General features: G+C 41.3%; 1 protein-coding gene across 1 annotated transcript; it reads left to right on the top strand.

The window, feature by feature from the left end:
- The first annotated feature begins 235 nt into the window (after positions 1-235).
- RGCC (regulator of cell cycle) lies at positions 236-13,141 on the top strand. Its single transcript, XM_062514929.1, has 7 exons — positions 236-272; positions 426-602; positions 945-1,019; positions 9,821-9,928; positions 11,446-11,508; positions 12,339-12,362; positions 13,134-13,141. The coding sequence occupies exons 1-7, from the start codon at positions 236-238 to the stop codon at positions 13,139-13,141; spliced, it is 492 nt and encodes a 163-aa protein (XP_062370913.1).
- The last annotated feature ends 687 nt before the right edge of the window (positions 13,142-13,828 follow it).

Genomic DNA, 13,828 nt, shown 5'->3' with positions numbered 1-13,828 from the left:
TCCTCCCGAAGGAGCCGCGCTCCCGGTGCCGGGCAGGCGACATTTCCCTCTGACGGGACATGGGGACACGGGACCCGGCGCACCTGCACCGCCCGGGGCCGTCCCCGTTCCGCCCCGCCCCGTCCTGCCGCGCTATAAGAGGGGCGGTGGCGGGGTCGGGCGCTCAGGCTGGCGGCGGGAGGCGGCGGCGGGAGGCGGCAGCGGAGCTGGGGCATCTCCTCCGCCCGCTGCTGCCATGAAGTCTCCTCCAGCCCAGCGCCCGGCGGGGCAAGGTGGGAGTGGCGGGCTGAGGGGACGGGCGGGACCCTTTCCCTGTCCCCTTTCCCTGTCCCCTTTCCCTGTCCCTCCGCCGGGGTGCGGGGACGGGAGGGGGCAGGGTCGGGCAGGGCAGGTCTGGTCCTGATGCCGCTGTTGCCGCCCGGCAGCGCCGGGGGAGGACGGCGGGGGTCTGGCGGAGGCTCTGGGCGAGTTCGACGCGGTGCTGGCGGAGTTCTCCTGCCCCGCCGGCCGGCGCCGCTTCTTCTACGGCGAGCACCTGGAGCGCATGAAGCGGCGGAGCAGCGCCAGCGTCAGCGACGGCAGCGGCCTCAGCGACTCCGAGAGTGAGTGTCCGTCGGTCCGTCCGTGCCGGCCCCGGAGGCGGGGGGCGGCCGGGAAGCGACCCTCCATGAGTGGGTGTTAAACCAGCACGACGCCCTCTTTGAGAGAGACAGGGATGCGGGAGCGGGAACCCGTCTGTTTCTATAAAAGCGGTACCTTCTCCTTACGTGCTGGGTCGGAAGTCACAGGGATGCGTAGTCTGGTCCCGGTGGTTTGAACGGAGGGAAGAGCTGCCGGAGTGGAGCCTAAAAAGCTGTCTCTGGGAGAGGGTCGGGCTGCCAGCCGGCTGCGGGCCATCGGGACGTGCCGGCATCTGCAGTGAAAGATGTCCCTTAGGTTCACAGGGACTGTCCGCTGTGTCTCGATAACCAGAATCACCTGGATAGAGCGAGCGAGCCAAAACGTGCTTTCCACAACGGGTGGAGACTCACCCAGATTTCCCGTTGGAAGAATGGTCATCCACCCATCCATCTGGATGGACGACGCTGTTACCACGGTTTCAGAGGTGTTGATTTGAAGATACCTTGTGCCCAAGTACACTAGATGTACATGAATGGTGTGTGTGGAGCATGGAACAGGAAGGGTGGAAAGCTACTTGGAGTAAGAAAATATAGAACTAGAACTAAATTTTCTCTAGTTAACTTGGAAAAAAGTTCAACCCCTCTTACTGGCTTTACTAATCAGGGAGAGAAAACATCTTTCCTCTTCCAGATAGTCAGGCTGGAAACTGCTGTTTGCTGTTCTTTGAAAGCTGTAGGTTACTTTCTCAGAAGTAAGTCATGCTAAATGCAAGCTATAACCAATCTTGGTGGTTTTTTAAAATTATTTTTTAGTTTTTTTTTTTTTTTTAAATTTCCTAACTACATGAGAAGCTTGGTGAAACTTAGCTGTTTTGCAGCTATTTATACTAAGGCTGCTCCACTAATTTCTGTTCTGCCTCTTTATCAGTTCAGGGACTCAAGGTGCAGTTTTGCGATTTAGTGCTTAAACACTAGTGCTAACTCCCCAGTACTTGAGCTGCAAGAGCATAGATTCTCCAGATTATCATGTGGAGGTTATCATCTTTATTTTTGTCATCACGGATGTAATTAATTTTGTTGACAGGTATTGTTTTATGTGCACTAAACTTGGATACCCTGCCTAGGTTAAGCCTTTGGGGTTTTTTTTTCCTGTGCAAATACATGGATCGAGATGCTATTTTTCTGTTTCATAATTTAGTGAAAATAGAACTCCTTCTGAGAATCTCTCTACCTCCAAGGAGGATTTAGAGCTGTGGAGCTGTGTGCCCAATTTAGACTGAAAATTCTTCTCTTGGATGGCTGAGGGTGTGTAAGGTGGAATCTGCCTTTACTCAGTCCAACTGGCAGCCCCAGTGTACTATTTCTTGTGCAGTATTCATTGTTGTGATATGTTAACCTCTCACATGCAGTTATTGTGTCTCACAATTGAGACACTTGTTACACAAAGTAATCTACTGTTGAGAAAATTATAAAAACTCCAACCCAGTACCTAAAATTTATTCTTGTATGGAGAAATGCTAAGTAACTACAGATAACTATTTGCTATGGTTCAAAAACCTTAAATCTTAAAAACTGCTTAAAATTGGTCTGTTAGAATTGACAAGAAAGATCTTTGGAGGAAGATGACAGTGCTCTCTGACAGGGCAGAAGGCCTGCTGAGAAAACAGCATGCTCATGTAAAAGGGAAAAACAGCTCTTCAGGAAGATCTGGAAAATAAAAATCTGTATAGCAAATCCACAGGGATTTAGGCTGAATACAGTAGTGGGGTAGTAGGATAGAGAGGGTTCGATGGCTCTATACATAATCCTCAAAGATCTTGTAGGAGGAAATAATCCTGTCCCATGCCTGAGTTCCTCCCTTGGTGATGCATCAAGTGAAAAGTGGCTCTGGAGAAGTTTAAATCACTGCCTTCTGGCATATGAGGCACCAGGAGGGTGCACCAGAGTCTATGAGGACATGTTTAAGGGAAAGCAAACAAAACCAGCCAGCTCTTCTCATGGCTCAGGAAAGGCCTGGCACAGCTCTTCTTCCTAAAGGAGTCATTCAGTGCAGCCAACTTTTTATTTTGAAGTTAGAGTAGGATTGGAGAAGAACTGTGGATTTATGAAGAGCTGCTTTTATAATACAGGCTCTAGTGTCTGATGTAATCCAGTTACACTCCCTACATCTATTTTAAGAATAAATGCAGGGAGTTGCCTACTTACCCAGGTTCTTTCAGTTCAAACTCAAGTATTTCTTGAGTTTATTTTCCCTTTGATTTCTGTAATTTAGTGGTAGCCAGTATAGTGCTGAATTCATGACCTTGCTCTTCCTGTGATAAGGCTTAGATTAAAACACCACTACAGAATCAAGGGGTAATTGGGCTGAAAGAGTAAGTTCTGATAAACAGGAGTCTTAAAAAAACATATTATCTGCAGGTAGTTTGAATGATCATCTTGTTCATGAAGATTCTTTATATCTTTGCAAACTCTTGTTATCCAGTGCCAAGGCATTTGTCGTGTGTGTGTAGAACAGTACAGACTATTGTGTTTCAGCACTATCTGTTGTTTGTTGTTCAATCTAATCCTTTTAACTGATGTGGAGCTGCTGAAAGTTAGGCATGTGTATTTTTTGGCCACTCCTGCAGTGACATCCTTCCACTCAGGGATGGAACTGTAGGGGGAGGAAACATTTTACACTTTTGCAACTTGTTGTTTGTTTCAGTGCCCCTGAATCAGCCTTAAATTCAGTTTCATGAGAAGCTGCTAGCAGATGTCAAGTGGTAGTACTTGAACAATAGTGTTTAGTAGGGTAAGGAAGGCCTTTCCTCTCCTGGGGTTTCTGCCATGAACGTGAGCCTGTTTAATTTAAGAGGAATTTTACAGATGATCTGTCAATGCAGTTAATCCTGCAAATATTCTGTTATCCTTAAAATCTCCTGAGGAGGCTAGCTCCAAAAATTCTACTTGAAATTCTTATGTTGCACGTTTCTGGCTCTTGGGGAAAAAGTAGTATTTTGAAGGCTGTGTGGAAAATGGGTGTAATAGTACTTTGTTCTCCCACATCTCCTCAGCCTGTCATTTGACTGAAGGATCTTTGGACGAGGTCCGGCTTGGCTGTGGTTAAGCCTTGTACGTAGCACAATGGACTCTAGACCTTGCAGTAACAGAGAGGCTCGAGCTGCAGATGTGTGTGATGATCTGGGCCCCAGGAGTATTACATTAACCACCACAGCTGACTGGGTCAGTGCTGGAAATCATGATGCAGACTCTGAGTTACTCCAGCATTCCAGAGCTTCTAGACTGGGACTGAGTACCAGTTCTATTTCAACTTAATGTATTCAAATGAATCAGAGCCTAGCAGCTTTGTTCTTTAGGTTATTAATTGTGCTGGAACTTCTAAGCTGAGGGATACTTTATAACTCTTTGTTATTCACAGCATATCTTGACTGGGATAAAGGAGGATTTGTGCTAGAGAGTGCTGTGCTGGCAGAAGCCACTAGTGTAGATGCAGCTGTATTAATGAAGTTACAGATAGCACTGTCTTCTTGTGTCAGAATAAGCTTGCAGAGTGCAGGCTTGCCTGTGGAAAACGCACGCCCAGTCAGTGCATAGTGCCAGTGCAATATAGTGCAGTATATAGCAGTATCAGGACATCTTCCAGGTTTAGGCTTAGGATAATGAATGGGAAGTTGGACTTTGAGAGGTTGAGAAGGGAAGTGCTTTAGTGTTTCTTGGGCCAAAGTTACAATAACACTGAAAAGCTACATCATAATCTGCTGTCATGCTCTCAGAAATGTTGGACACTTGGAACTCCATGTTTTCTTGAGGCAGGTTCAGCTTCCTGCTTCTCTGTTAAAAGCATTGCAAAATAAATTCATCAATTCAATTCTTGTGCTCATACAGCCAGCAATGTTTCTTTGTAGTTATGTTTTAGGGGTAAGTAAATGGTTTCTGAGCAATGCCTCATGGCTTTTAAACACAAGAAAGAAAACCTGAGTGTATCTAGAACTCTTAATTTTATGATTTTAAAATCCAGTAGGTGCAGGGGTTGAACAGGATCTTTTAGCACTCAGTGCCTGGTGTAGTGCCAGCACTTGTGTTTACATGGCTGTGGCTGCGGATGTCTCCATGTGCTCATGCTAATACTTAGGCTATCCAGAAGTGAAGCATCTGTTAGTACTGCACTGTTGGCAGTCACCCTGAAAAACCTGTTTACATTGTCAGTTTTGTTATATTGTAACCATAAAAAAGGCAAAGAAAAAGGCATAAGTGATTGAAGATGCAAAATATTTTCCAATAATCTGGGCCTGTCAGGTGAAAAAGGTGTTTTGGGTGGGGACAAGACAGTCCGCTGGAGAATCCTAAGTGACATTAAGAAAGTGACTGCTACCTCACCACTATGAGGAAATCAAATTCAATTAGCCTCAAAGAAATGAGGTGTTATTTCTTTCATGACAATTAAAGATATTGCATTAAGGTGTTATTGATATTAAAATTTCACATAAGTATTTATTTCAAAAATAACTTGATAAAAATTGCAGCAGAAGGGATGGGGCCACTGAGGACTGCTTGGGCTGATGCCACTGCTCTCTCAGGAAAGAGACTGACATGTGCATTGAGAGAACTTGGTAGAGCTCATCTTGCAGCTGTCAGCGTGTGGCTGCACCAATCTAAAGCTCTTCCACTGGCATCTGCTGTGAGTTGCTGTGGGAGACAGGATGTGAAGTAGATGAGCTGTCGGTCTCTGTAGTGAATGACAGTCTTGTAACATGAAAATGAGGTAGATTGTATCTGTGAACTTCCAGTGGTTTGTCTCAAACAAGAGGACAATAAAATGCTTATAGTGAAAAAAGTGAAGTGAGTCTCTTCTGGAGAATGTCCCTTCTATGAAATGATCTGAGAAACAGATTTTTATTACATTACTAATATCTTCAAGGGGAAGAGAAGCTGCAAATTTCAGGTGCATAGCCTTCTCTACAGGCATTTGAGCATGCTGAGAAATACACTTTTTCATACGATTTCCTGTTCTTGTCACTCCAGCATACCCATTGCTCTTGCTCATTAGAAAGGAAGGGAGGGCTGGAGTTGGAAACTGCCTCATAGCTTGGAAGCATGGTGGGGGGGTGGGAAGGTAAGCTTTGTATACGATGAGAAAACATGCTTGTACATCTGGATTTTAGGCTTCCTAGATTGCTTTTGTGCAGCTATGTGATTTGAAATCCTTTATACAATGATGCTTAGATGAGTCAATAGAAAAAAAGGTGTCATTTTTTGGTCAGTATTGGAACAGATGTTTGTTAGCTAGGCAAAACCCCCACAAAAATAAAACAATGCAGCCAAGTGTAACTGTGATGATGGTAAAAATAAACACTGTCCTTGGGGGCTGAAACATACGCACTGTGAAACAGGCTTTTTGTATCATTAATGTTTCTCACTTCTGGTGACATTACCATTTCCAGATTTTTTTTTCTTCTGATTTTGTAGCAAGTAGGCTATGCTCTGTTAGGAATTAGTTGTGCAGTCTGCTCATTAAGTGCTGAGTTACTGTTTTATAATGAATTCATGATTTGTGGACACTTGAGTGGACTTGTGAACCTTCTCCCTGAAAGCTTTAGGGATGTGCTTTTACTTTTCCCCCTAAAGCTTCCCCATTGAAAACTGCAGTAAAAATTTTACCAACTCCAGTGCTCTTCAAAATTGTATCTTGAGCCATGGTACTAGAACATGACATGAAAGAAGCTACACAGCTGAACCTTCCTGTTGTCTGTTTTAAAATGAAAAGTTTGAGGTTTTCCTCCTTCAGTCCGTTACTGCTGAGAGCCTTTCAATTGCTCATTTCATGGAGCCATTTCTATATTTACATGGTGTTGCCATGGTTTATTTTGTAGTTTAACCATGTACTGTAACAGTAAAGTTATACTAACTACAGATTACTTTGCCAAAGTAAAATACATATTTATTCCTACCCCCTAATTTTGCAGTGTAGCTTGACTGATGCTAATCAACTCATTGACAAAACTCCCAGACTTTTTTTTTTTCTTTTTTTAAGAGGCAATTATATGTAATCACAGGGACTAGAATCAACGTACAAAGTGAAAAATAAGTAATGAATTGTGAACTTGTGGTGGGAGAGAAGGACCTGGGTGAGGAAGGACAGCAGCAATGAGATCCCTGGCATCAGCCCCTGGTTATTGGCTTGCAGAGGATGTAGTATTTGTCTGGCAGTGGAACTCTTCCAAGGGCCATTATTGGAGGTGAATGAGTAAACTTTGGTTTTGGCAGCTGATAGAGAGCAAAGACTGGAGTGCCCTTTTCCCAAAGCATTCTGTCCTACAGCCAGACTTTGCCAAAGAGGATATTTTTCTGTGGTGGATATCACAAGTATTTTTTAACAGTACATTGTTTTCAGCATTTATGGTTACCTTGCTGGTGGAATCAATGCATTCCTCCTTACATCACTGGAATTTCTGATGCTTGGTGGCATGAATAAGCCACAGTCAGTAGCTAAAGTATACTTTTGCTTTGAGAAAGATAAATGTTGATATTTTCCTGAAACTCTTACAACCCATCAGAAGATAACACTTTTATGTGAAAATATTTCACCTTTTGAAACTGGAAGAAAAACATTTAGAGATTTAAAGCAACGGTTTTGTCATATTTTATCTTTGCCCAATTGTAAATATTTCCCAGCATAAGGTTTGTGGAAGCCAGTATGAATTAACATTTTCTGATGTCAACCCAGCCTTGCTACATTTGGTGTCTGGGTGTTAGAGATGATTTCACTTTAGAAGTATACTCAGATTTATAACCATCATTCTCTGCATATTTTATTAATTCAATTAATTGTAAAACCTTTTAAATATGAATTAATTTGGAAATTCTTGGTTTTTTTTTTTTTCAAATGAATAGCTTGAAAAGTGTTTTATCTTTGGTCTGTTCTGTCAGTGTTTCAGTGAATTACAGTCTTGGCTACAGCACTGTTTGTGTGAGCTATTACAAGTTACTTGGCTTTTTGGTGATGGTAGGGGTTTTGTCCTGAACAGCTAGAATTTTCCATTCTGTGCTTCTTAGTGACTAGGATTTGCATCTTGGCTGAAAAATGTTGCCTTAGTATGCAATTGTTCTGTAAACTGATTTCAGAGGAAATTTGCCATGACTTGGAGAGAAAGCATCAGTTAATGTACACAGTTCAAGTGGTGCAATAAAAAACTGGTGGCATACATCACCACAGAGCAGTACCAGATTTCTTTCACCCTTAGGGATTTTTTAAAATTTTTTCCCCTGTTTTTGGCAGCTACTTTTGAAAGGGCTTACCTCCTTTCCCACCACCCATTTTTCTATCTATAATTATCTCATTTCTACATTGTATTCACCAAGTCTTTCTTGTATTTGAAGTTTCAAGTAGCTTGGTTTTGAGCTGTGGAATTTTAGAGAGAACAGTACTTCTTAAGAGTGAAGATAAAGAAATTGCAATTAGAGGGTAGTCTGAAGAAGCATACCTATCTCTATGAACAAGAAATGCCAAGTGGTGGCTGCCCAGGTGGCAATAGCCCCGGGTGACAAATGTCAGTAATGTCATTGCTCACATTTTCATGGTGCCATGGGTCACGTGTGTTTGCCAGAACAGGATCTGAGATGATGGCAGAGGAAACTGAAAGATACAGCACAGTGGTGGGCTGAAATGTGTGGGAAAGAGGAAAGTATTCCAGGCTGAAGCTTTTCCCCTCAGCCTTTTCAGTGTTTATTAGAACAGAGGTGAGCTTGGAAGCTGGCACAGAACAAACAAATCAGCTTTTATGGCTGAGGAAAGACCTGAGAGGCTTTGTAGGTGCAGTCATCTGGTCTGACTTGTCACTGTGCCTGTATGCTCCTGTGGAAGATGCTTTTGTGCTGGAAAGGACAGGCTAGAGGAGGTGGGGTGTGGACACAGTCTTCTTCCCAAAGATGGTTGAACTGGAGGCAAAGGAGTCTGCAAGAGGATGGTGTCAGCGTCTGCTGTCTGGAGACACCCAGGCATCCAGTGAAGGTGTAGATGTGCAGGTCTTGGCAGGGCAAGCTGTGGTCCTGCCCCCTTTGGACAATTCATCCAGACACCCTTAATTTAGCTAAAGCAGTCTTCTTTTGGCACAGCAAATGGCACAGGCATCCAAGGAAGTGTGACAGTTCTCTCTTGAATGGGCTTGGTGCTGCTGTGTGGCCACCCCCCAGGCTGTGGCTCCAGGGACAAGTGCTGTGTGTACTACAGGGAGCAGAATTGCTGGCCTCAGTGGCAAGCAGTGCTAGTCACCAACCCATATATTGACATACATTGATGTCCTAGAAATGTGCCAAGTAAATGGAGACCATGGATGGGTTTGTATCACAGTGGTGTCTTTTTGTAGAACTATACTTTTCAGGTCACTGGCTTGAGACTGCGGGACCAGCACTTTTAGTGTCTCTAGTAGGATGACAGTGCTTCCTTCCAGTGAAGCCTGGACTAATACTTGGGGTGCCCTGTACATAAAGAATTTTTTAATGCTTTTTGAACTTAAGGCCTCCTCTAAAATACAGGAACATCAAAATGGTATTGGGGCCTTTTCTGTTCCTCTCCAAGGCATAGAAGTCTTTCTCTGAAAGATTACCTAAAAAAGATTGCAGGATATCTTGTGTACTAGTGTACGCTTCATGAGCTCTAGAGAGTCATGGAATAAAAGAATTAAAAATGCTATATCTACAGCAGCAGAACAGTGTATTGAGAAAGGGGTGCACTTGCTTTGGGGATAAGGGACAATACTAAATGTATTCTTTATTCTGGGGGGCTGCCCTTGTCCTGGAGCTCTCTATTCAGGATTTTTGATGACTTTTGAAAAATTTCAGCAACAGAATTTCCCAGAATATTATGAATTAGGTAGGTCCTACCAGATCTAATTTTGCTGATGTGGGATAATTGTAATTTCTGTTTAATTTTGCAAATGGTGCTGACTTCAGGGAAAGCTAAGACTTTCCTTACTACGGATGAGGATTGTGCCTAGAGCTGCTTTCTTTTTAACAGTAGGAGTGAGAGCAGCAGCCTTCATGCAAAAAAGAGTTTATTTATTCACTTATCTGGTTTTGAAAACTTTAAATTGGAGCTCTGCAGACTTTGAAGTATGTATAGGAAAGGCTGCATTTTGAGTTTCAATTATATTGCAGACTTGCAGAAGGTGTCAAATGTACTTTATCATGTTGTTTTTTTACAGGTGCGGATTCCCTCTACAGAAATAGTTTCAGTCTCAGTGATGAAAGGCTCAACTCTTCAACTGCATCTACTCCAAGCTTGCCATCCCCTTCAGTAACTCCTTGTAAAGGTATCTTAATTTTAACTGTTGGCATTTCTTCCTAATCTTCAATTATATGGGCTTCTTCCTGGGAGTCAGGATTCACATGCTTGCATGGACATTTTTTTGTTTGTTTGTTGGTTTGGTTTTGGTTTTGTTTTTCTTTTCCCTTGGTGTTTTTTGTTATTGTTTTTCTTTTTGTTCTTTTGTTTTAATGACAACAAAACTAAGGATTACTGTTGAGCACACTACAGATCCAAGTATTGTCTTCATTATAAATGGCAATAACAGTCTGTATCTGCACTTTGCAGGTAGCCTGGCAACTCTTGGTTTTGAAACACTGAACTTAAAAAAAAAATTAGTTTTCTGGCTGATAAGGATTAATTATTAACTTACTTCTTTTTTGAAGGAACTCAGTGGCTGAAGTGTCCCATTTCTCTATAAAAATACTTAGCCTGAATGCAGGGATGAGGGACTCCTCTGAAGCCATATGCTGCCAGTTAAGTTAACACAATTGCTGATATCCATATAGACTTTACACAGTGCTTGTACAAGTCATATTTTAGCAATTCCTTCCTCCTTTGAAGCTGTGCTGTTTCAAAGCATATGCTTCTGTCTTGCAGCTGATCTGACTTCCTGGGACAGTGTTTCTTTCATTCAGTTTAACTTGGATTAACTCTGGAGCAGACATACCAATAACGAACACTCATATGTGTGCTACACAGTGCTTTTGTTACAAACTACTCTCCCCAGGTGCATGTTCAAATAGCCTTTCATTCTCTCGTATTTTTTCCACAGTGACCATTCACAAAATGCAAATTAAATGCTTTCTTTTCAATTAATGAGGTATTAGGGATAAATAATGAGTAACAGTTTCTGTGAAGTAGCAAAAAAGAGCTCAGTAAAACTGACAGGAAATATATGGCAAAGAATTACATTAGAGGACAAGATGCTTTTCCTGATGAGAAGACAGAAGCTGGAACTGGCCTGGAAAAGACTACAGAAATTAGATGAGGTGCAGTAAGACTAGATTGAATGGCACCAGTGATGTTGCCAGAAGTGGAAAATTTGGTGCATGTTTGGTTCCAAATTTATAGTGTATGCACTAAGATCAAAGGATCTGGCAGCAGAGCAAACCTGTGACAATGACATGATTGCAAAGGACTGAGGTTTGAGTAGGGCTGGGAGCTCATTGGGGTTTATTGGGCCCATGCATGCAGCATCTGAAGAGATGAAACAGGAAAAATGGCCACAGTAGCAAAGATATGGATTAGTTGATATGTACCTCTTATACTTCACTGCAACCCCTTCTTTTTAAGCAAACTACATAAAGTATTGCTCTGTATTGCTTCTGTCAAATAGAAAAACATAAAAGCTAGAATTTCAGTCTCCCATGTTCTCTTAAGTGCTTTTGAACATTACAGCAACCCTATAGAGCTTTGCTGATGATAATCCACAGCATTCCTGAAAATTATTTGGAAGCTCGTGTGTTTCTTCTATCCAGAGAAACCTGTCATGTCGAAACAGTGTTAACCCTTATCTTGCAGCAAAGCTTGGAGACACAAAAGAACTGGAGGACTTCATTGCTGATCTTGACAGAACACTAGCAAGTAAGTATATTTTTATTAGTTACTTGCATCTCTCTTGGTATTTGTTACAAAGAGTGTTGAAAGCCAGTGTATAGGGAGAGAGGGAAGGGAAAAATGGAAGTAGTTCATATAATGTCACTTCCTTTCAGTTTGCTAGTCCTGTGGATCATTATCTGGATAAGAAGGTAAAACAGGCTAAATTCAGACTTTGCCTGAGTGTTTAAGGCATGCAGTTTAGCCTCTGTGACAAAGGCTGAACTCAATTAATCTCTGGTCCCCTCTCTGAGTCAGCTGCAATTCACCCCTCCTTGACAGTGGATGAATAAATATCAGTTTCTTAAATACTCAAAACTCAGTTTAAAAACTGGTGATCTTCTTCATTATACAGCTAGGTATCTGGAGGAATATCCTTAGGTGAGGAAAAACTTTTTGTTCTAGCCTTTCATTTATTAAATAATTGAGGAGCAGATATCTGTATCTGTTGACTGAAACTAAATGTCAAAATCCTGTTTGTGCTTGTCTTTACCAGGAATGGAATTTGGATCACTTTTTCTGCCACTATCTAGAAATTGTATCTTTCAGCTACCGTAATGAATTCTTCATTATGATTTTTCAAGAAAAACAACCAAAAAACTGGCTGCCTATTGCCAACCATGTACTCTGCCTATTCCTTTTGCTTCTTCCTCTTTTGTTGTGGACATAATACAATTTCTATTTTGTTTCAGGTTGGAGGTTTTTTGTGTGGAACTAGGTTATAGAGCCCAAACCAACAAATTGTAGGACTAGACATAAATAGAAGCATAAACAAAGCCCTCTAAAACTATGAACTGAGTGTTTTGTGTTTTCATTAGGTATTTTCCCAGTAGTTCTTGAAGGTAAGGACTTAATTCAAGACAGCTGCCCTTATGAGCTTCCTGCTTCCCTGCTGTCTTACTTGTATCTTAATCCTGGTTTCACTTCTCACACTTAAAATACATTTTCTAGTTTCCTGTCTTCTGTCATGGATGTAAGCTTGAGCTAACTCCATCATTACCACTGAAATTTAATTTATCACTCTTATTAAAAAAAAACAAGTTTTTGAAGATTTGTGTAGGACAATGAAAGCCCAAACAGTAAATATTTGCATTGCTGTATCTTGCACAGCCATGTTGCAACTCTGAAGGGGCTGCCTGTAATGTGGAGGTTTTATTTTTCCCTTGCAAGTACATCAAAAGTGAAGGCAGGAACTACCACCTACTCTAGTAGTTTTGCACCTTTTTTTTGGTGACTTTTTTTTTTTTAATCCCAACTAGACAAATCTCCAGTGATCTCAGCAGAGTTCCATTTGTACAGCATCACTGCACAGTAAGGAAGAAGTCCAACTTCCCTCTGGCATTTGTCATCACATCTTTGAGGAGTTGTGTGTATATGCTTGAGGTTACACAGAACTTTGTACAGATACCTTTTCAAGCCAAATGCACCTGTTAGAACACTACTTGCCTTGTCTTTTGCACACCAGCATTTTAGCTTTCATGTTAAAAAGAAAGACATAATGTGTCTTGTCAGGCAATTTAGCAAGCTGGGCACAGGCAAGTGTCAGATATATCAACAACATGCTATCTTATTTAGTAGAGAGCTTAATGATCTTTCTTGTTCTGCATTTTCAGGTATGTGAAATGAATTTTCAGCATTGTGCTTGCATGTGAATGTCCTCTGAAGGATAAGTGACATCAGTCAGTGAGAACTGCTGCCCTTGTTTAATAACTTCACTCCCCAAGATACCCTCTGAACATAACCTCTGTGAACTCCTACAAGTACTTAACTGGCAACATTGGTTCTGGGTTTTGTTTTTTGTTTTTTTTTTCATTTTGCATCAGATGGAATAAGATAACTTAAATGTTAGAGCTGTATTTTGCTTTAAAATATAGCTTGAATTTTAATTTAAAGTTGCTTTTATGCAAATATATTTGTAATTTTATATAGTCAAAGACTTTAATGCTTTTTTCCATTATAATATATTTTTGTATGCAAATAAATCCTGAATTGGAATCCAGATGTCTGGAAGCTTCCTATGAACATGCAAATTCTGAAATATTAGTACAAATTAAACGGTTATTGAAAACAACATGCTTTAAAATATCTTGATAATGGTATATTTCCTGTTGGGCAAAATTTGTTACACTAATTTAATGCAGTTGCTTAAATATAAGAACTTTGTACAATGTAAAATTAATACAACCAGGAAAATAATAAATTTGGTCAAACTGTTACTTCAGACTTGTGTTAATATGAGTTAAATAACACTGACTTACTAGACATTTGAACAATAACACCTATTTTAAACCCTACATAAAAGCTGGTT

This window comes from Cinclus cinclus, chromosome 2, assembly GCF_963662255.1.
Source record: "Cinclus cinclus chromosome 2, bCinCin1.1, whole genome shotgun sequence".
NCBI lineage: Eukaryota > Metazoa > Chordata > Aves > Passeriformes > Cinclidae > Cinclus > Cinclus cinclus.
Note: the sequence above shows the minus strand (reverse complement) of the source record. Positions and strands in the feature narration are given on the sequence as shown.

Bases quoted from the DNA above. Each gene is read 5' to 3' on its own strand.
- RGCC (XM_062514929.1), top strand. From the start codon at position 236: ATGAAGTCTCCTCCAGCCCAGCGCCCGGCGGGGCAAG. The intron at 1,020-9,820 runs GTGGAGACTCAC...GTTTTTTTACAG, and splicing joins AAACGTGCTTTCCACAACGG to GTGCGGATTCCCTCTACAGA. The intron at 9,929-11,445 runs GTATCTTAATTT...CTTATCTTGCAG, and splicing joins TTCAGTAACTCCTTGTAAAG to CAAAGCTTGGAGACACAAAA.